The following is a 23,408-nucleotide window of genomic DNA, read 5'->3' on the forward strand; positions in this document are numbered from 1 at the left end:
GAAATGAAAGAGAAAGCGAAGCAACCTGTCGGCAGGGGAGAGAGCGCGTGATGCGGAGGGAAGCGCAAGCGAGTGCACGAGTAAGCGAAGCTGGTGTATATACGTGAAACAGCGGTGGCTACTTTCGCGTTTCGGCCGAAGCTCGACGACGATCTCTGGTGGCGAGAAACAGTTGAACCTGGCAAGCGAAGCCTCTTGGATCGTTCGAACTGTGCTCGATGAAGAAGCAGACCGATCGAACGCTTTTCAACCGGTTTCCAAGTTACTTACTGGCTGGTCTCTTTGGTGCTGGCAGCTCCCCCTCTGACGGCGATCTCTTCACGGCGATGCTTTGTTCCATCGAAGTCGGAGGCATCGGTGGAGGAGGCGGTGGGGGCGGTGGCGGCGGCGGCGGTAAGCTCGAATCCTCCGCGCACATCGGACTTCTCGAGGTTTCGTGCTCCTGAGATTGCTGTTGGTGTTGCTGCTTCGAGTCGCTGAATAAATGCGGCGGCATGTCGCGGATCTTGTGAGTCAGCATGTGCTGCTTCATGTTCCCCTGTGTGAGAGAAAACATTGCTCGGTTACATCGTCACGAACCAGACAGCTTCGAGTTCAATCACTTCATCGATCACACCACTCTGCATAATTTCTCGCGATTCGACGTCGTATCGCTTTTCAACTTTTCCTTACTCGGACAAATATTTTCTATAGATTATTCGGACAAAAGGAATAATCACGGTCGAATCGTACGACAAATTCGAAGGCTTTTTCAATTAGTCGACTGACCCAAATTGAGTCGACGTTCTATACGCTCTTCTTGCCAGGAAAAAAGAAGAAAGAAGAAAGAAGAAAGGAGAAAGAAGAGAGAAGAGAGAAGAAAAAAGAGAGAAGAAAGAAGAAAGGAGGAAAGAGAAAATGAATGGCGTAAGGTCGAACGAAGAATACATAGTGGTGTTATCATAGTTGTTGTTTCATTGTCAAAATGCAGCAGGCTCTTACCAGGAGGCCGTGCGCCGAGGGTAGAAGTCCGAGGGCGGGCGACATCAGCGGGGGTAGGCGGATGGCAGGATAGACAGGCGTCAGCCCCCGCCCCCCTCCGGCTCCTTTCCGCCCCCGGTTCTTCCGATCCTCAGGTCGCCGCCGCCGCCTGCGTTTCGCTTTTTCTCGACTACTGGCACACGCTGATCCAAATTGAGGATCGGGTGAAGTGATCGAACTGTTAGCGGGCAACGGTTGAGACGCACAGATGCATGCTTGCTGCCCGGAACCATCGTTCTGAAAGTATCGTAGAAAAAACAAAGATACAAAGAGCTGGCCAAACCTGAACCGACTGACGCGATTTGCATCGTGATTTTCCATTATTATCTTACGATTATCGATTCGTCGTTCGAGTTTCCGTTAATACGTTAATTCGGATATATCGCATTAGTATCTATTTCTCTCTCTAAAAGCAACAAAGCGTAAGCGTTCGCCGCGAAGGAATCGCGCAACTGGATCGCCGACTTGCATGTATTTTATTTTAAACGTCGTATTAGTCATCCTAGTATTTTAATCCTTTAATCCTAGTATTTTATTATATAGTATCGATATGATATAGCGTTACTTTTACATCGATTCGTACATATCGACAGACAGAGAGAGAGCAATCCGATGCACTCGAAACCCGAAATCTTAATTTGCGTCTAACGGATTGGCACGAGACGCGTTCGCTTACAACTACGAAAATCCTCCCTTCGTGTACAAATGTTTCTTCGCGTTCTTCCTTTCTTTCAATTTTTTTCCATATTCGTATATTTATAAAGCACGATCACGTAATTAAAATAGCGAAAACTTTTATACGAATTTAAACGCGAGAGAATTACTACGCGTAACTCGCTAACGATTAGTTAATTAGTAACGATAAGTTGTTCTCGTACTGTGAAACGTTCGAGTCGTTAAAAGCGAATCAAACTGGAAATTTCGATAACGTCTTACGTCTTTTTCTAGCAAGTAATAACCTTTAAATCCGAAGGATAAACGCGAAAAAGGACGATTAGGAAAGAAGACCGGAAGAAAAGAATAGATTTACAGGTTATTAGGAACGAGGCGATCGTATTTGATCGATTCGATTCGTTGCACGATTCCTCTCGACGCTCGTTTGGCGAGCAGCAAACAATTCTCGGAATGAGCGCGTCCAATTCCATCGTCCCGATCCCATCGAACGTAAGAAAGTTACGTTACCTTTGTGGAAAAGCCTCTGTCGCATATGCTGCATTTGAAAGGTCGTTCCTTCGTGTGGCTCCGGTAATGGATCTCCAACGCGGAGTTGCACGCAAATGTCTTGTAGCAGATATTACACGTGGTGTTTCCACGCACTGTAACAGATCGTACTTCTTTACAATTGCTTCCCGACACTTTCACACGCTTCTACCGTCCGTGAAAGCAATTTGTAACCGCGATTCGACTCTCGTAAACTATCCGTCACGAACGCGAAAGACACAGAGAGAGAGAGAGAGAGAGAGAGAAAGAGAGAGAGAGAGAGAGAGAGAGAGAGACAGACAGACAGACAGACAGATAGAGCGACAGAGAGAGAGAGGAAGAGATAGAGGAAGGGATAGAGAGAGAGAGAGAGAGAGAGAGAGAGAGAACAGGCTCTAATCTAATCGCCAAACGCGCGAGCGGACACCGGCCGAGAACGACCGCTGGCGAACGCGAGCCTCCGGAACTCGAAGCCGATCGCTATCCGCGTGCCGTAGCTGCCCCGAGAACAAAGTTAGTCTCGTTTGGTTTTCTTCGACGAAAGGAGTGAAATGAATCGTACAGACAACAATCCGTTCTTTGCAAAGAAATTTATTTATTTACTTATCAAATGTCCATAGTTTCGATCCTTCCTTACGCAAAAAAGGAATACAACAACTGATATTTGCGCTCGCAAGTTCTGTATCTTTTTTTTTATATCGAAGAGTGCGATTCAAATTAACAGAGAGCGCGAGAGAGAGATAGATAGATAGAGATAGAGAGATAGAGAGAGAGAGAGAGAGAGAGAGAGAGAGAGAGAGAGAGAGAGAGAGACAGACAGACAGACAGACAGACAGACAGACAGACAGAAAAAAGAGAGAGAGAGATCATAGGTGTTCAAAGAGATAATAAAAAGAGTGTCAAGCGGGAGGGTAGGAGTGCTAGGTCCGGCTACACCACAAGTAGGATACGTCGATATACAGCTTGGATATAGGTGGACGAATCAGTCAGACTGGCGGTGAGGATCGGTGAATCGTGTCAGATCGATCGGGAGGTGTAGCAGGAACTGCAGCTCGCCCTGATGCTAGCAGCGCCTACCTGCTGGCCCTCCGACAGCCAGGCCGAGCGGGTTGTAGGTGGACGTAGCAGCCAACACGGCTGACGTGGTCAGGGAAGCCAAGGGCCCGGCGGCGCCGCTTCCAGGAGTCACGGCGTTTATCGAGCTGACGCTGTTTATGCTCGACGAACCGATGCTGCTGGTAGACGGCGACGATGAGACCGCTTGCAGCAGGCCTGCGAACATGCCGAACGGATGCGGATGGTGGGTGGTGGTTTGCGGAGGTGGCGTTGGCACTGACGCCACCGAGGCCGGAGTGGACGATGCCCGTGGCGTCAAATCTAACGGCGCGCCAGGATTCGGCGGACTGTTGCTCTTCTCGCTGCCGTTGTAACGATGAAACGGCGGCGACCTGGCGGCGTTTCCTATCGTCGACGCGGCTGTCGTCGTGATCGTTCGCACCTGATTCTCGAGAGCGGCCAGCGAGGTCGAGAAACTGGGCAAAGACACGTCCTTGTGGTCGTTTTCTTCGCTTTCGTGATCCTGCTCGTCCTCTAGGTCGCCGCGACTCGCGTCGCGATTGCATCTCTCGTCCTCCTCTCTTCGATCGTCCTCCTCGTCCTCTTGGTCGTCCGCTTCCTCGCTGTGCTCCTCCGCGTACCTTGCCTGATGCTGTTGCTGCTGCTGCTGCTGATGCTGTTGTTGCTGCTGTTGCTGCTGCTGCTGATGCTGATGCTGATGCTGATGCTGTTGTTGCTGATGCTGCTGCTGTTGAGGCTCGTCCTTCGCGTCGATGTCGTTCTCCTGAGCCTGTCTCTCCAGCTGTTGACGAGTTGGAGGAAAGCTTAACGGGAATCCAGGTCCCGCGGGATGAATCGGTGGAAAGCCTTGAGGAAGGAACGACGCCAACGGATGGTGCGGATAACCTGGCGGGAACTCGTTCACCTCGCCGGCTTGAATTTGCTCCGGACTGAGCTCCGTTGGTTCGCCGGTGTGCAATCGTATGTGCTGCTGTAGCACCAACGCGTTGGTAAATTTTTTGTGACAAACGGGGCACTGATGCAACATTCTGAGCGGCGGTTTCGCCCTGTGGACGCCCATGTGAGTCTTTAAGTTACCCTTGGTGGTAAACGCCCGGCCGCAGATCTTGCACTTGAACGGACGCTCGCCCGTGTGAGTCCTGTAATGCATCTGCAGTGCGCTCTTGCAGGACAGCACACGGTGGCAGATAACGCACTGGTTAGGATCGGTCAGCTTGTGCTCGATGTTGTCGACCAACTGCTGCAACTTGGACGTTTCCGACGTCTTGGTTATCTCGATCAAACTTTCCCAGGAGTTGTCGTTGCTGCCCGGCCGTGGCAACAGACTGGAATAGATAGCCGGATCCTTGGCCGGATCGATCATCTCGTTGGTAGAGACGGCGGCGGACGCGTTTACGGCTGGTGGTGCGGCGTGATGGGGTATTTGATGGTGCGCCGGTGGCCCTGGGAACAGAATTCCCGCGAACGATGTTTGAAGGCTTCCACTGCTCGCGCTACTACTCGCAGGGGAGGCGCCGGGGTACGCGACAACGTGTTGCGGCAAACGATTGATGGTTCCACGACCGGACAAATTCTCCGGCTGCTCCTCGATCTCCTCGTCGACTTCCATGTCGCCGTCTCCCTCCAGTCGACCGCTCATCTTACTGTCCATGCTACAGTCTTCGTAAGTCTGCGGTTGAGAGGGTGGATTGACGGAGGATTGGGGTGAATTTAAATACCGTCTGGTCGTCTCCTCGAAATCCTCGCTCTCCTCCTCCGTGGGCTCCTCGGCCTCCTCCGGCTCTTTCTTCGGCGTTATCCTCTCGGTCGGTTCCTGGCTCATAGATCGTTGCTGTCGCTGGTATTGTTCCTGCATAGGCGATCGCTGCTCCAGCTTCATCTCGTCCCTCTGCTCGAGCTGCTGCTTTTGATGTTGTTGTTGTTGTTGTTGTTGTTGTTGGTTGTGGTGGTGATGGTGGTGATGGTGATTGTCGTGAAAGGAATGACGAGAATTGGACACAACCGCGGGGGAATGTGGCGAGGTGGTCGGGGCAGTGGTAACGGGCTTGCTCAGGTTCTCCGGCACGTCCTGATCGTCCCGATGAGCGACAACCGGCGATCTGTACAAGGGTGGCATACCGGGAAGGGCTAAACTGAGCGGCAAGGGCGGCTGAGGAGGTAAGAAACCGTGCGCTGCCGCCGGGTGAAAAGAGGGATGGTGAGAAGGTGGTGGCGGCGGCGGTGACGGCATCGGTCTCTGACCGGAGGCGATTTGTTGTAGCAAGGGTGGGTGGTACTTGTCCAGGTGTTCCGGAACGGGATTCGGGTTCATCTTAACATGTGGAAACTTGGCCGTATGCCTCTGGAAGTGGACCTTCAGGTTCCCTTTCGTGGTGAAGCGGCTGCCGCAGACGTTGCATTTAAAGGGTCGCTCACCTGTGTGCGATCGTATGTGGATCTGAAGCGCCGAGTCGCTGCCGAACACCTTGCCGCAATAACGGCATCGGTGCTTGAAGAATGGCTCGCCGCGACCGCTACCGGACTTTGAATCGTACGGGGAGAGACGGGAGCCTTTTCCACCCCTGAACGCCAACTCGTCGGCCAGGTTATTCGCCAGAAGTCCCTGGCTCGCGTTGTCCAGCACCTCCTGCGCTCTCTTCTGCAGCATCTCCAGAGTGTTCGGCTCGTGCAACGGTGGCGGATCGGTGTTGGTTATGATGGACGAAGCTAGGGAAGAACTGATCGAACAGAGAGGCGGTATCTGATGAGACATCGGCATCTGGCTACTGGTACTGGTAGTCGAGGTCGTGCCGGTCGCGTTCGACGAGGCCAACGGGATATTCAACGGGGACGCGCTGCTGGTCGGCGTGGGTCTTTCCTGAGCCAAGTTCGGCGTCACAGGAGCCGGCGAGGTTTGCCGATGACTCGGTGGACGCGACGACGGAGGCGACGTTAGGCTCGACAAAGGTTTAGGCTGGATGATCGGCGACGGAGATATCTCCTTGCTATCCGACGGTTCACCCGGGCCTTGCTGCTGCACCGACTGATTGTGCGTGATGGACAGTTGCTGCTGCAATTGGCTGATCAGCTGCAGTTGAAACACTTGCTGATGTTGCAACGTGTACAGGGTGCTCTGAAGCAACGCCAAGTCCTGCAGAGCGGCCTCGCTGTCCGCGCCTCCGGCCAACGCCGTCGCCGCGAACTGAGCCACCGCCACTTTCGTGTTCTGCAGTGCTTCCAGGGTGACGTGACTAGTCCCAGCGGGCGGGAACAGGCTGCCAGCGGCGCCACCTTCTACGAAATTGTTGTTGTTCTCCGCATCCTGTCTGTGATGCATCTGCTTGCGCGATCCTTCCTCGTCGTCCTCTTGCTCGTCCTGCTCGTCCACGCCTTCCTCTTCATCCTCCTCCAAAGCGTCTTCCTGATCCTTGTCGTCCTCCTCGCCCTGATGGCACCTGGATGCCGTGAGGTCCACCGCTTCGTCTCCGCCGACTCCTCCACCGCCACTCTCCTCGCCATCCGACGTAAACTCATTTTCTTCACCTGCAATACACACGTGACACCGCGATTAGCTTTCGATTGGTCATCGGAAATTGGCCGTGTCGTTTCTTCCCAAAATATCTTAAATATCCTACAAATATTCTATATTATTTCGTTGCTACTGGAATTGCGCGTAGAAACTTGTATCTTTTCCTACGTACATGTGGCGACGGGCAAGAGACGTAGAAGCCAGATCGAGCTACTTTCCGTATAGCGAGGACGACATCAGCGCGAACAAACCGTGCCAAAGTATCATCTGTATTCAGCGTTCAAATCGTTTGTGCGTATCGCACTAATGACGAAAAAAAAAATATATATATATATACAAAGCATCGGTCGTTCGAGATACCGTGTGTCGTATGAATTTCAAATAGACAGTTCAGCGCGTTACCGATGCAACAAGGAGCATTCGACGAACCAACTTTACATACGTATTAAGTAAGACGAGTAGGGGTATATGGTACGCGTGGAAGCGCTGCACGATGCATCTTCCTTATTCCAAGTCTAATCATCGATCCGGAAGGTTCAAACATGTACATGATTCTCGCGAGAGAAGCATGCTTGGTCGTACAATTTTCACAACGTAACGAGAAACGAGAATATCCGCGAGACAAGTTTCGTCGCTAAAGACGCGAATGTCCAAGACCTGGATTTTTATGCTCGACAACTGGAACGGATCGGTAAGAAGGTGTTGGACCGAGCAAAACGTTTTATCGTTCGCACGTGACGAGTATGACGAATAGCTTATCGATCGATCGGGTTGAATCGATTACGAATCTCGATTGACAACGCCATTTTGCTACGAGCGATAGAGAAAAATCGAGTTTAATAAAAAAAAAAAAGAAAAAAAAAAAGAAAATAGAAAGAAAAGAAAAAGAAAAGAAACGGAATTTTCCAGATAACCTACAGCGATAGTTTGAATATTTTACAAGCGTTTTACGTACTTTAGGTTGGTCGAGCTTGCAGCTTGCAACATAGAAACGTGAGAAGGTAAACGTTGGTCGTATCGAGTTCGATTCGAAGCGTTCGATCGATCCAAGGATTTCGCAATAGCGAGAATTTGTACGTTTCGATTCGATATGAAGAGAGAATAGGAAAGTAACGAACGTCACCAGCTGGAACCAGTTTAACGGTCGAAGATGAAAGCTCATAAGGTTTCGCTTCACGACCATAGCATACGCTCGCCAAGGCTGGAACGGGCCGAACGCTTGGCAAGTCGGCGCGTCATGTTTAAAATGTACGGTGTCGCGGTGAAACCGAGGCAGAATGATTAATCCGATTCGTTTCGATTTTATTTACCACCCAGGCTTATCGACACCGGATAGATAGATGGCGTTCGTACGATCGGCGCGCACGATTTTCCGTTTTTGAAAACGGGAGCACGAAAAATATAGGAAACCGGTGGATACGGGGGTACAAACGAAAGGAAAACAGGGGCCCGTGACGATAAACTCGGCGGAGAGGATCATGCACGTTCGCGTCGATGATAAGAAACGACGGCGCGGCGATTAGTATTCCGGAGCGCGGCGCGCGAACCCCACACCGCTGGAAACTTTTAATACGCGCACCGGGGCCAATGAAAAATGGAAATCGCTCGATTACTATTCCCGGCGGACCAGTCGGACCCGTTCGAATCGCACCAGTTACAACGTTTCATTCGCCACCCGATGTAACCATCCACTAGAAAACTCTGCAACCTCCAACTCGAACAACTTTCTATCACTCGTAGTACGCGAGACGAACTTTTCTCGAACGGGGAAAACGTAGAATGAAACGTGGAACGTGATCTTCTCTGTGACGGGAAAGAGAGGGAGAGGGAGAGGGAGATGGAGATGGAGAGGGAGGAAGATGGAGAGGAGAGTGGGGGGAATCGTTGGAGGGGGCAGAGGGGCCAGAGGGGCCGGAGAGGCCGAAGAGGTCAGTGGGGCCAGAGGGGCCAGAGGAGCCAGAGCGGCCGAAGCGGCCGGAGCGGCCAGAGCGACCAGAGCGGCCTGAGAGATGGACAGAGAGAAAGAGAGAGAGAGAGAGAGAGAGAGAGGGAGCGAATTTGCGGGAAGTCGTCGGCGCGGCGTGGAGATACGTTCAAGGTCAGCGGTTGCGTACCGGAAAATCGTGCGCACGAGAGTCTGGAGGGTCCGCAGACGCCCTGCTTGATGCCGCGGCATTCGAGGCGGCGCGTGATGCTCCATCTCATGAGCTGCATGATCGCACGGGTTCGCGAAGCAGGAAGCTCGTGCGTGGCGCCGACTCGCGGAGGCGCGTGGAAGTTGCGCTGCGTTTCGGCCGGACGTCCGCGTGTCGAACGATGTCATCCGGCAAGGACGAGAGAGAACCGACTGATCGCTTGGTAAAGAGCCGGCCTGGGCGTAGGTAGCGTCGCGTCGCGCAACGTCACGCGTCACCCTTTCCCCCACCCTGTCCTCCCGCGCTCACCCCCACTAGCTGGCCCTCCCTCCACCGCGCGCAAGCCTCTATACATACGCACGGTTATGACAAGGAAGGCGGCGCGGTTCATAAATCAGGGGGTAAGAGGCGGGGCCTCGCCGAACCACTCAGCGCCCGGTTATTAATTATCATACAGAGGGAACCCCTTCTTCGCCGGTTCCACCTACGCCGAACCGACTTCCGGATCTACGGCTTCGTTGCGTGCGAACCGGCCGCCGGAGTCATACGCTGCACGCGTCCGCTTTTCATTTTGCTGCCCGCGAGCCCAGTCTCTCGGCTGCCTCGGGGAGGGGCGGCAACGGAGTGTGAGACGATGCCGCTCGTCGAATAGACTCCCTTTGGTCCTCTGGAATGCGTCTAGAGTCTAGACGTCTCTCCTTTCTTCTTTTCTTTCTCTTTTCTTTCTCTTTTCCTTCTCTTTTCCTTCTCTTTCCCTTCACATTTCTTTCTCTCTTCTTTCTCTCTTCCTTCTCACTCCTTTCTCTCTCCTTCCACTTCTATTTCTCTTTTCTTTCACAGGCAATTCTCGATTCGAACACGGCACTAAAGATTCAAGAATCTGGCGGTGAAAAAGGAGCCACGTATACTTTGCTTGGAGAAATGCTTCGGAGACGGAGGTGCTTAAAATAACGGGAAGACAGATTGCTACTTATCGACGCCTTCTTCCTACCTCTGACGTTTCTCCATCGTTTCGTTATCTTCCGGTTAGTCTCGAGATTCTCGGAATCGTCAATGGATACGACCTTTTACAAATTATTCCAGTCTTGTTTTGTTTTTTCTTTTTTTTTCTTTTTTTTTACCAGAAACTGCGTAGCACTTTCTAGTTTGCTAGTCGCGACCAACGCAAATATCGACTTTCCGTTTTCATCGACGACGAATCGATTCGAATTATTTTCATCTTCGATTGTCCTCGAAGCGGCAACAAGACAATTGTGTACCATTAGGCCTGCGGCGTGCTGCTTTCGCTTTAAACCAGCGCGACGTTCTTCGAAAAATCTGTCCGATGAATTTATCTCGATATTTGCCAATAGCAAATCGAACAGCATCGAAGAAACGATGTTGCTCGAATTTAAAGGAAACCGACTTTTTACCGTTGGATACCGTTTTACTCGAGAAACGGAAAGCTCGTTTTATCGTTTGTCTCCTCGACGCGTTAAACAATTTTACAAACGTATTTAGTTTCGTGTAATCTCGTAATTAGCGACGAACGACGGCGGACGCTTTGGGCAACTCGTGACAAATCGAAGATCGACGACCAGACACGAGAGTCTGAATTTCCTATGAATTAATCGGCTGGTAACAGGCTTCAAACGGGCGACAAACGAAAGCAGACTGGCTAGAGCGTGGCTTTTCGAACAAAGAAACAGCTGGGCGCGTCGAACGCAACGACTCGATAGAACCTTACTGGATTATCTATACCAGCCATAAAATAGCTTTAATTCGATTACTCGTTATCGGGCGCGAACAACGGTATTTCGTACGGCTTCGTGAACAGCTTTCGACCTCTCGAACACCATATACTAGCCGGCTTTACCGTCCAAACGTTATACGCTTCATCATCTTGAGAAGAGTTTTGCCTCTACTTTCCATTCGTCTCTTTTTAAATGGCTAAAATTAACCCCGATCGAATATGTTCGGTTATCGATAATCATCAAACAATTCTTGCTATTCGGCAAACATAAAATTACGCGACATCGTATCGTAAGAATACGCAAGGAATGTAGAGAAATTTGTAAGTTCTAGAAATCGTTTGTCCGCGATTAATGAAATTGCTATTTACAAATTACGCGTACTACGTAGTACGTAGTCGCACTGCACGTTGTCACGTTGCACATCCAGAGAAATTCGAAACTGTCGGTGAAATCGACTTGCATCGTTATCATCACCGAAGTAACGAAAATCAACTCGATCGAACGCCATTGACAAAAACAATCGCAGGGCTAAATCGGAAAGAACACTGGGAACGTGTGGCAACGAGGAGAGCGCAGGTGGTTGCAGCGGGGGTTCGAACGTGATTCTTTGCTTGGACGAGCAGCTTTCTGCAGGTCAAAAGTACGTGCATGCCTTTGGCCAGCGGTTACGCAACCTCCTGTTCAACCGTCTCGGCCCGTGCCGCGTGCAACCGAGCGACTTTTGTCGAACGAACGAACAACCTTGGGCCTCGGGCGGATGATTTACGCTCGGCAGTAAATCATAAACCGGAGGAAAGCCGCGCTCCAGCGCAGGCTAACGAGCCCCCGGGCTCCGCGACAATGCGAAAATGGGTCGGAAGTCATAATTCACGTCGGAGGAGTAACAGAAGCAGCAGCAGGAGCAGCAGCAGGAGCAGCGGTAGGAGCAGCAATAGGAGCAGCAATAGGAGCAGCAGCAACGGTAGCGATAGTAGTTATTCCGCTTCCTTTAACCGAAGAGTATAAACATTTCGCTTGGAAGAAACTACGAATTTGCCTGGAGGAACACACCGATAGACGGTTCCTCTCCGACAGTTTCACTACGGGCCAGAGCGGATAGCTAACGCCTTGCGGCCTGGAAGACACTTCCTGTCCGGGGGAATCTTCGATCTCTCCGCTGACGAGGTTCCTTGAAATTTACGGCCGCTGCTACACGGCTTGCTGCACAGGCTAATTTTCCGTCTGTTGTGGTTAATTTCGTGGCTGCATCGAACGATGCGTCTTACTTTCTACGAGATGGATATCGATCCTATAGAGATGGAGATTCGTTCACGATCGAAGGCGATCGATTCGAGATCGGTTCCAACTGTAACTATATTTCTAGACCAGATATAGAAACGCGGATGTAGGATAAAGGCAGCAAGAAGGCAAAGGAGAAGCGGTTTTTCCAGGAAGCAAAGGGGTTGGTGCATCCTGTGGAGTACAAGGTCGCGGGACAAAGGAGGCCGATCGATAAAAGCAGCGAGCGAAGAATCGTTGCGGGGGTCGTTGCTCGCTCTCTCTCTCTCTCTCTCTCTCTCTCTCTTTCTCTCCCTCCCTCCCTCCCTCATTCCTCTCCCTCTCTCTGCCTGTGGAGCGAGCGTAGAGTCACGGCGCATCGGTGCCGAATACGAAAGGGATTCGTACTCGTAGTGACGGGGTCGAGTCTCGTTTAAATAAGTTAGCAGCGCGGTTCGGCGCGGCGCCGCGGCACGGCACGGCGGTGTGACGGCGTGGCGACGACGAGAGGCGGCGGAGGCGGCGGAAGACAAGAGGGAGGCAGGGAAGAGATAGAGGAGGAATGAGAAATGAACGGGGAAAGAGAGACGCCGAGGGAAATTGCACGTGGCGGGCCGCGATTGGCTCGCACCTGTCTCCTCGGACCGCCCTCCTTTACCCGGGATCGCATGCCTGCGTACCTAATACGCTTTCTTACTCGTTGCATACGCGGCTGCTTGCACCGCGTGCATGTGAATACACACTTTCTCACCGGGGCCAAGGTATTCGTGCCGTGTAATGAACCACCACCGCCCGGTTTGCCTCCTCCGCCTCCCACTTCGCCGCTCCGCCGCTCCGCCACTCCGCCACTCCGCCGCGCCGAACCGAGCCGAGCCGATCCGTCGCAGTCGCAGTCGCCGTCCCCGGGAGTGGGGTACCGGAACAAGGTGGAGGGGTATGGGAAGGTTTTCCTCGGCGAGCAAAGGACAGACGATAGTACATATTATACTTTTGTGCGGGCCGCGCCGGGGACGGTGGGGGCGGCAGCCAGGCATAGCCGCGGTTGCACACGGTTAATCTATCTCCGGGTAGACACTAAAGCGCAAGATGGAAGTCTCCTTCCATTACGATTGCCATATTTGCAACTCCGAGCCCCCCGTCCAACACCCCGCTCGCGATCTTCGCGACCGGGTTCCCTTTGTTCGCGAGTGACTGCTGTCGGCTCGATGAGTTACGGCCGGATCGTTTTTCTTCTTCGCTGGGGGCTCGATCTTCGCAATGGGATACGTTGCCACAAGGCAGAAGGGGTATTTTACAGCGACCACCGAGTGCCGATTCCTTCGATTCCTTCGATTCCTTCGATTCCTTCCACTGTTAAATGGCAATCGTCTGCTCGTGCAATGGTAGCTCGATATCGCTACGTGTTTTTCGAAGCATCCAGCGTATAGCGTATACCTACGTATAGTTGGTTTGTAAGGCTAGGTCTTATAACGTGACAAGCAAATCGGTATATACTTTTTCAGTAATGTATACGATATATTTCGCTAGTAATTTTTCATCTTTTAATCGGCAAATTATGCTTTTTAAACTCGATCGGTCTGTAGTAGCGAAGTAGCTCCGAAGTTTCACAAAGGTACAGCAGTGTCCGTAAGGTAGTTGTTCGATGGGTTGCACCGAATTTCGCACGGTCCGTAAAGAAGTCCGAAGAAATCTGTCGAATGCCGGCCTCAAAAGACCAAGCCCATTCGCGAAGCTCTTGAAACGTAACCCAGGAGGAGGTCCAACGTCCCTTAGCTGTTGTATAATATTTATCGTTTAAAAGAGATAGAATCGCTGACAAGTTGCGAGTTGACTGTAAAATCGAGCGAGCGATATTCTTATAAGTTGAAAAACACAGCGTGGTAAACGCCTAAAAATATCATGCTTATATATGTATAGGCTTATAAGAATACGTGGCTACGTGTTCGAAATTACGGACGAAGATAGGTTTATCCGCGATTCTCGACGAACTTTCCGTTTCCCAACAAGCCGATCTACCACCGTCAGGACGAAGTTGCAATAAACTATACACGCGTATCTTCTCGCGAAACTTTCCGCGGGACTACGCTCTTGTTCTCCGGCTGCCTGCTCGTATCAAAACCCCGATTGCCAGTTCTCTCGGTCCGACACGATCTCGTCCCTCCTCGTCTCAAATCTCCGACGTTTTCATCGCGCGAGTCCGTAGCTGGAGTTATTGCGATCCGCGTGTTTGTTAGGCGATCAGTAACGCGTTAACCGTGTCGAGGCTTTGTTATCTTCGAACGAAGGCAGCTCAGAAAGAAAAACACCGTCTGGCCAGCATGAAGTAATAAAGAACCTCGCGAGCCGGCGCAGCGCGACGACCTGGCGAAAGAGAGAGGGAGGGAGGGAGGGAGGGGGAGGTGGGGCAAGAAGGTGAAAGAGGAAGGTGAAGGAGGTGGAGGTGGCCGCGAAAAAGGGGGGTCGAGAGGGAGAGCGAAGATCGTTCGGCGACCTGTTAAGTAACCAGCAGATTTACAGGACTCTATCTTATCGACCAGCCGCGTACACCGTGCCTCGGTCTGTACGCTTATTTATTCGTTTGCAAATGAATAAAGAAGGCCGATCGATGCTCGCGGACCGGAGCTCAGAACGCTACAAGTCGCTGCTATGGATTCCAATCTAGAAGTAGAAGTTGGTCGGGTCTTCGAGCAGGGGCGGGGGGCGAGTCCAGGTCCGGGCATGTCATACGCGAAACCCTTATCTCGTTCGGGCGAAATCATGATCGTTCCTCGCGCCAACTTCCCCGTGGGACAGCCAGCTACACCAATTCACGGCCGCAACACCGAGTGTGAGAGGGTTTTAATGTTACCGCTGCTCGGACCGGGGAATTTATCGTTATTTGTAATCGCGGCCGGTCGAGTTTCTTGGCGGTTCGCCTTTCGGCGGCCCTCCGGGGCGTACACCCTTTGTGTTGCCCGAGCGATCGCAACTCTCTCCTTCCCTGTCGAACTGCGATCGCGCGGTCCGTGTGCATGCGGATCCGCGCGAGCACGTGAACCGCGTGAAAAAATCCATCGATATCGTCGTACACACCGTACAGACTCGCGGTTAACGCGTTTATCTGCCCAGACGAGGAATCAATTTCGATCTAATCCCGACCAACGGTACTTTGCTCGTCGTGCACTTACACCGCCTCCAAGAGACTGGCGTATACCTGTGTGTACCTCGAGAGCCAACCAAGACTCGTTTACGATCGAACGTTTACGACGCTTTCCGTGATTCTCTGATTTTCGCTACCCTCGAACCTGCTCCCCCAGACTCTAGGCGATCGCTAACTTCTGCATCTATTACCTACGTCTGGCAACACATTTGACGATATTTCGATCCATCCAACTTGTCTGTTCGAAGCAACGAGACATCGGTATCTTCGTCCCCTTTGACTCCTACGGAACTTGTTCCTCTATTTTTCCGATATGCCACGACATCGACATAGTCTCATTCGAAATAGTATTTTCGCTATATATTCCCTGCCTATCTTCAGAAATTTCTACCGAAGCGTTATTTCCGCTAACCTGTTCCTCGCTCAGAGTTCGACAGACTCGAATTTTACAAATCTTATTTTCTTCCAATGCCACTACGTTTGTATCGAACGACATCTACGTTTGCTAAAGTTACGCGAATGTCCCTTTAGTTCAACGTGTTTTATTCGCTACACCGCGAATTTTTACGCGTATTTAAAAAACTACAAGCTAGATACTTGTTTCACGTTTATCGAACGTGCCTGTGCTAATCTCTATGCACGTGCATTCTGTGTCTACATTTTTGCACCTTGAAATTTTCCATAAACGCACGTACATCCGCATTCCACCTATAAAGATTAAGCACAGAAGGAAATTTAAAACGATGTCCGTCTGTTAATCTGAAACCTTCGGGGACAGCGACGTTTCTTACCGGCACCGGTCTAATAAAGTACCTCGCTGTCATCGTACTCGACTTGGAAGCCTTTGCCGACGGCAACCGCAAACGAAGTCGTAATAATCGTAATAATCATCGTGGCAATAACGAGCGAAAGGCGTGGCACGCGAGGGAGCACAGAGAAAGGGGGCGTGCGTGTTAAACCGATGGCGTGCGTGTTCGCGTTAGGATCAAGACGGGACCCTTTTACGACGGTTTATTATTTAAATGGTCTCAGGGGCCCGGTCGAATTGCAACAACAGAGACAGTCAATCTCTTCTAGACACCTGCAACGTCATCGCTATTTCTTAAAGACGATTTTCTTCCAATACGATCGTAACGTTGATTTCCAACAAGTAATCGATAACGTATCTGTGCACCTTTCGCAGATATCGTGAAACTGACGACGGTTTTCGATTTATTTCCAAGAGGCATCGAGAAAAGTCATCGAATTATCGTTATTAGAATTTTCGTTTATTTTCGTTTATTTTCGTTTATTTTCGTTTATTTTCGTTTATTTTCGTTTATTGAGAAGAAAATGAGCCGTCCGTTTCGTTTCACGATCGTCCGACGATCGAACGGAACACGCTAATCCGCGTGAAATTGCAATTAAAAATCGCTAATTAATAGGAATCCGCGAGAGAAATGAAATGAAAGAGGCGAGAGGGTTCTCGAAGGACCGAGTCGTGACAGCGCTTTAAACGTCCAACAGAGATGCCGAACAGAGAGTTAAGAAGAGATTTGCGACGTACCGATCGGTCACGCGGCTTACAAACCTATAACCGAACCATTTCGTTAACATAATCTGCAGACCGATGGTAGTACCTCTCGGAAGGAGTCGGCGCGGCAGGTCCCAGCGAATGGGCGAGGACGCGTCTGAGTGGATCATTGCGTGGCGATACACGTGAACATTGTTCTGGACGCGATGCAATTTAAACGGCGGCGTTCGACCAACGGGTCAATCTGCCGTCACTAATGCACTCGCATCTCTCTAGCTGTAACAAACCGGCCAAAGTTACAGCAGATCTCGGCCATCGCATATTATTATATCGTATTTCCTTTCTCCATCGGCCGGTATTTACCAGGTCTATCTACTCGACGCCTCTTTCACGAAAGAAAGATGCTCGTACGCCTTACGTTTTAAGGAACGAATCCAAGCGTTTAATCGAAATCCGCAGAAATTCCGAAATTGTCATCCGTGCGAACTTATCCTCGCTTTCTTCTTAATTCGTGCTTTCGAAATAAGTAGCAGTATCGTTTGAAAAAATTCGATTTCATTTCTGTTCATTGTACACGATTCTTCGCGGATAGCTGCTGTCGCGTTATCGAATAATATAGGTAAATAAACTGCCGATAAGATTGTGAGAGTCGCGTATCCATGCGAATAATCCTCACGGCCTCGCGCTTAATTCTTACAGCCTCAGACCAGGCTTTGACTACGACTCCACCGGCTTCGCTAAACGATTTTACAACGATACATGGTAATTAAGTGTCCCCTCCGTCTGTCCACCGACCGTTCTGCCAAACGACGCGAGAGGCGAGAAAACGGAGCAGCCGCTGTGCTGTCCTCTTGGAAAACCGGTCTAAACGCTTTCGTTGAAAAATCAGGCCACTCGTTCGAACGAGCGGATCGGCAGGTTATTCGACATTTCGAGAATCGTTCGGATAGTATTAATTGGATGTTCAATGAGCAGCTCATGTAGGTAGGTATACGTATACACCGAATACAGCTATATTTCTGTTGCGTTTCCGTGCGAGAGTGAAAACAGTGTAACGAGCGTTTTCTCTTCTTCGTTTTTCAATACTTTTTCTTTTAAGCAATAATGATCTACCGGTCCCTGGAAATAATCCCAGATGCATTTACGCGTGGTCTAGGTTGTCCCTTGTGAACTCCGATGCAAAATTTTAACTGTACGCGCCTGTTACAGATTATTATCTCCGCTATTTCCCTAGTATTTTCACCAATTCTCTTGCTACGTTAACCAGTCGTTACCGATTAACCATCTTCGAACGATTCTTTAGTCGCGTTTACCTTCTTTCTCCGATACGTACGGCACTGCGAATAAATATCTTTCAACGTATATCAGAAATCCTTTTCACGCATAGCTGTCATCGAAGAATCGAGATATTATTCGCTAATTATACGAATTCTGTCCTGGCACCTAACCCCAAATAAACCACCGCTTGGCTTTAGCTTTCGCGAAATTATTTTCGATATTTTTTACTTTACGTCTATCATCTTTCGCTAGATTTGATAATTATAATCCTTGAAACATGTATAATAAAAGTTACTACGTTAATAGATACATAACGTTTAAAATACACGAGTATAGTACGAGTAAATCGACTGTTCTATCATTAAGTACACGTTTAGGAACGAGTTTAGCGCGTAATGCATAATTAATGCTTGTTTCTTGTTTCAAATAACAATTTTTAGATTCGTTCGATTTAGGTAAATCAGTATCTTTGAATCCACTTCCACTGTGAAAACTTCAGGTTCGTCCACGAGCTCGGCTACAGTTAGTTAAAGTTAAGATAAATTAACGTTGTAATACCAAACGAAGGTGACTGTTATTATCAATCGTCTATACGTTGTAGGAAGGGAAGACTACGCTTCTTCGAATTACGATCTTTACTTTATTCTTTGTAAGTAAATATCCAAGTGAGTAGTTTGATAAATAAAGAACGAATTAACGGTAGGTTTCCCGAAGACGTTTCATAGAGGCGCGTGCAACCGCGCCATTAGTAAGATTTACGCTTTGACCAGGCCAAGTTTTACCCGCTCGATTGGCAATGTCCAATGAGGGACGATTAATGCCGCTCGTTTAGCCGGTTCGCGATAATTGCCATTGGCTTTAACTCACCCTTTGAAAACTGAATTACGCGCGTGAACGAAATTCTCGAACGTCATCGAGATCGGCTGTCTCGATGATTCGTAGCCAGCTGCTCGCGAAATGATCTCGATTCGCGACAATTGTTCGATCGTGTCGTTTTAAACGATCGTAACACGGAGGATCGTTGACTGATAATTTGGTCTAGGAAAATTAAGAAAGGATATATGTCTCAGAACCAGCTGCGCTAACGGATTTACTGTTATCGGTGTAAGTAGGTACTGCTATAGGGACAGAAAGCCATTACTTCACGCGCTACGATATACGTACACGGTGATTCTAAAATGTCCCACCCACGTTGAGAGAAAAGCGTTGCAAGCGAACGAGCAGAGTGCTATTTTTACGATTGTCGTACGAGAAGCGTTTCCTTTTCAGTCGTTAAATCACCTTCCTTTGTTACAGGTTTTTCCAAATTCCCGTTACAATTTCGCAGAAATTGTTTTATAGTAAATAATTTATCGGCGATATAGCGTACGTCAAGAAAATTCGAAGCATTAGAGTTGCGCCTACCTATGAGAATATAGATACACGATTTTACGTATCACAGATTAGCGCATAAAACGAAAAGCTCGTTGAAGAAGGTGATATACCGATGCGCAACGAGCAAGTTAAATTTGGATCGGACAAGTTCGCACGCGATTAACTCTATGATAGATAACTGTTCGATGAAAATCGTTCGCATTAAGATTTGGCAACACGAAACGTGTTCGAAACTGCTAAATTCGCTAATAATTCGTCCACGAACAGGTAACAGGATTTTTTTTCAACGTCGAAGAACGCGTTGAAAAAGTTGACGACCGTCGCCTATTCTCGAATCAGCTGGTAGTATTACAGGTTGCGTTCAGAGCTCTGGCAATCTTTTACGATGGTCGAAGAACGACAATTAAGCCGTTTCCGCAGGCTAAAACGAAGGTTAATGATTCGACCATTATTTCCGTCAGAGTAGTTCACCTCTCGTTTTTAATTGCCGAAATATTTCATCTTTCGAACAGCATTGCTGTTACTCCAGCTGGATTGCTGTATAATCTTGTTTATTTCAATGAACGACATTAAGCTTGGTCGTTACAGACAAAAATAGAGTAAAATATTGCGTCTCTAGCATTATAAATTTTAGCACAGCGGTGCTTGTATGCTTTCAAATTATACTCAAATGCAATCGTATCTAATTAAACCGTGCCGAGGTGTTAATTTAATAGCGTAGCTTTATACGTCGTTAAAACGAAGCTGGAAGTTGACTGAAATTCTAACGTTCATTTATCGCTCTTCCATCTATTCCCCGTTACTGCGCGTATTTCTTTTCGCTTTCTCTCTTTTTCTTCTTTTTCTTTTTACGCTGTGTATTATATACGCTACACGAGTGCAAATATATAGGCTGAATCGCATTTCCTGGCATACGAAAGCAAAGGAAGATTCTAAAAAATAACTAAGAACCAGCTGATATTCGAGTCAGTTTATTATGCAAACGGTTGATGCGGTCTAAGAGAAATTCCCGGGCTATCTGTCTCCGTACAACTCGCCCGTGCCCGTGTCCGTGCCCCTTGATGACCAACCCTTCCTCCAGGGTGTGATTAATTCTCCGACTGCACGGACTGACTACGCTTGAAAAGCTGTTAGACACGAGAGAATCGTGATGCTCGAAATATTCGATTGAGTCGTTGGCGTTAAACTTTTGATCGCACGGCTGCTGACTAAAGAGGAAATACGCGCGATTTACCGTCGCTTGTATATATTAAATGTCGTTAACTCGAACAATTTCGTTGATCGAACGAGTGGTAAATTTCGAACATTGCCTCGGTCAATATATCGTTACGTGCTTCATTTGGAAAGTAATTAATCGAAAAATTATCTCGTTAGTCCTTATCCTTGTCCTTGATAATAAGTTTTCCAAAAATCAAAAGTAAGTTAGCCAAATCTCGTTCGACTATTATGGCTTCGATTCTCTCTTCGCTCGATGCTTTCGTTCATTTCCAAAGAACGTTCTACTTTCCCACCCCAACGATACTTTCCAACCACGTGGCGCTTCGACATAATCGTTTCACGGGACAAAATTTTCTTAACACCGGGCGCGGACCGTACTGGCCCTGGCTAATGGTTCGAGAGCAATAATTGTCGCGAGAAATAGCTAACGCAGAGGAAAAGTAGTAGCCGGTCAGGCTCCGAAAGTCGTCGAACAAACGGAACAGCTGCGGGGGTGTTCGCAGCTGACCATCGACAGAACGAGAGAAACAAAAAGTGGGGGCGACACGAGGCAAACGTTGACCATCCGCCCTGGCGGACCATTGTCCAGGCTCGTGCCCATTAGAACCACGCCAATTCCCATTGATAAAGTCCTCCGGTCCTTTCACCATTATCCTCCATTATTCCCGACTAGCTGCTGGTCTCTACCTGCGGAATATTTTATAATCGGCCGAGAGAAACGACTCTGCCCCTTTTGCGGAGCTAATCAACGCCCACGCAAGCTGCACCTCTGGATCGAACCATTGCATTGTGACGAACTCGCGGCTGCGTCCTACCGATCCTGCGTCCTCGAACCACATACGCCGCTGTATTTCAATTACGACAGAATCGCCTTTTTACTTAATATTATATTTTTCTATCGTCGAGGAAAAGTTCTACGAGATTACCTCAACGATCGTATCGATCCTAACGATACCAAAAAAATCAGCGATATTAAAGAAATGCAAACTAAGCAAACGTTCGTTTCGCTTTACAAATATTAACCGATGTCCGACGATCATTGCGTTTTCCATATTTCGTACATCTTTCTCGCTTACGTAAGTTCCATGTATTTTTGCATACCGTATATACTTCCCGTGGATGCAAAAAAAAAAAAAAAAAAAAATCCGCGATCTAATAATATTCGCGTTAGATCGATCGAAAGTATCGTGACATGTTACAACAAATGTTCAGCATTCTCCGTGCTTACATCGATCTCGAAATGGTAGGAGAATGAAAATTTTGCAAGAGCGTCGCGACGACCGAGTTGCCTTGCTTGACACAGCGAAGATATACGTAGATAGATGAAAATTTGTCAACGGTTAGGAGATTTCCGTTTGTGACAATGTGCTATTCGTTCGCAACGTGTTTCAAGGTTTGGCCTGAACAATCGCCATTTGCCATTTGTAAATATTTCCGCTGCGAACGAGGAGCAGACATGCGTTCGACAAAGCTTTAATAAAACTTTAACAACGTACAGGTTTGGTAACCTTCGAGTTTTGTCGCAGCTTCAATTAGATTCGTTAATGCGTCTACTCTTATGGACATGTGTGCTCTGACGAGATGTTTGTGATCTGACGCCATTGTTGGAACGTGTAGATAACGCTTTCATAAAAAAAACATGTTCGTATAAATTTGCAACGCGCGTACTTAAAATTGCATTTCCCTTTCAAAGATATTTAAAGATTCGAAGAAGGACTTTGAAAGTGAAATTTCTTACATACTCTGTTTCACAAAATTCTACTAAACTTCCTATACCTGTAATATATATATAACGATGATATAAATATACATAATATAAATTTTAAACAATTCCTTTTTCCGTTATATGCCTGTACTTGTATTAGATGTCAAGGAGGATTTGCTTTGCTCCAAATTTCTATTTCTCGTGTTCTTCCAGTTAAAGGAGAATCGACACGATACGCCACGTTGGGGAACAAGCGCGTCTAATAGACAGGCCACGCAGGATTTCTCGTCATTTCCGCGCGTTTATCCCCGAAAGCTAGCGAAGAGGGTGAGAAAGCTAACAGCTGCCTTCTCGTTTCTGTTTTCCCTGTTCCCAAAATTTAGCCACGCGACTTCCTTCTACCACCCAAGTCGGGCTATCCCCTTAGCCACCAGTTTTGCTTTCGATTACGCTCGATTATTTTTAAATGTTTTTACGGGGAAGAGGTTATTTATAAGCACGCTTGACGCGAGTGACCCATTACGGGTCTGCGTCCCTTTGGATTTTTTCCTATTTATGTTACCAAACGAAGGATGAAAACAATTATCTTCACTCGCAATCGTCGGAAACTCGATCTTTGAAATTGATATTGTATTAAGATTTTCTTAACAGTATCTCCTCGTGGCTGTCACATCAAGCGACTACATACATCTTCGACATCGAATCGCGAACGATTTATTTCTGCGAGAAGTTACGATCTAGCGGAGAATCGCGGAATTTTCAACGTTCGAGTCCCTTCGTTTCCAAGAATCTCCAATCAGTGTTTGTCTTTACTCGTAAACCTAATAGATTTACAACGGTGCATGCTTGGAAAGTACGTAATCTTTTTTGTTCTAAACTATACGTATAACGTAAAGTATCGTCTTTTCTTGCGATACAAATTTTCTAGTCCTTAATAATTAAAGATAATTCCAGCGTTAACGGTATCTATCTTGCAACGAGACTAATGGCAAGAAAGACGGAATCCGTTCGGTCAATCGACCCAAGGTGAAGCCAGTTGGAAGGCAAAAGTGCCATCGAGGGATCAAATTGGTCGATGCGAGCCCTTTCGTGGCGGAGCTGTCGGTGCTCCATAAACTGTTCCGAAGCTGAGGTCACGAAAAAGAAAAGAGGGACGGATATCGGGGGTGGCGCGTGGCTGGTTCGGTTTCAGGGGTGTAACAAGATCATAAATAAAATCGTGGATCTCACGTTTTTGGTTGTGGCGCGCGT

General features: G+C 48.5%; 1 protein-coding gene across 7 annotated transcripts in view; it reads right to left on the reverse strand.

Moving 5' to 3' along the window:
• The window catches only part of Salm (spalt major), a 71,851-nt gene that overhangs the window by 2,191 nt on the left and 46,252 nt on the right, over nucleotides 1–23,408 (reverse strand). For 2 of the 7 annotated variants that reach the window (XM_072002862.1, XM_072002868.1), the window contains exons 2-5: nucleotides 3,298–6,819; nucleotides 2,203–2,336; nucleotides 982–1,257; nucleotides 271–538 (exon numbers count right to left, since the gene is read on the reverse strand). In XM_072002862.1, coding sequence (XP_071858963.1) covers nucleotides 271–538; nucleotides 982–1,257; nucleotides 2,203–2,336; nucleotides 3,298–6,819 — 4,200 coding nt within the window. The other 5 variants (XM_072002867.1, XM_072002863.1, XM_072002866.1 and 2 more) reach the window with 5 other exon arrangements.

Source organism: Bombus fervidus, chromosome 5, assembly GCF_041682495.2.
Source record: "Bombus fervidus isolate BK054 chromosome 5, iyBomFerv1, whole genome shotgun sequence".
Classification (NCBI taxonomy): domain Eukaryota; kingdom Metazoa; phylum Arthropoda; class Insecta; order Hymenoptera; family Apidae; genus Bombus; species Bombus fervidus.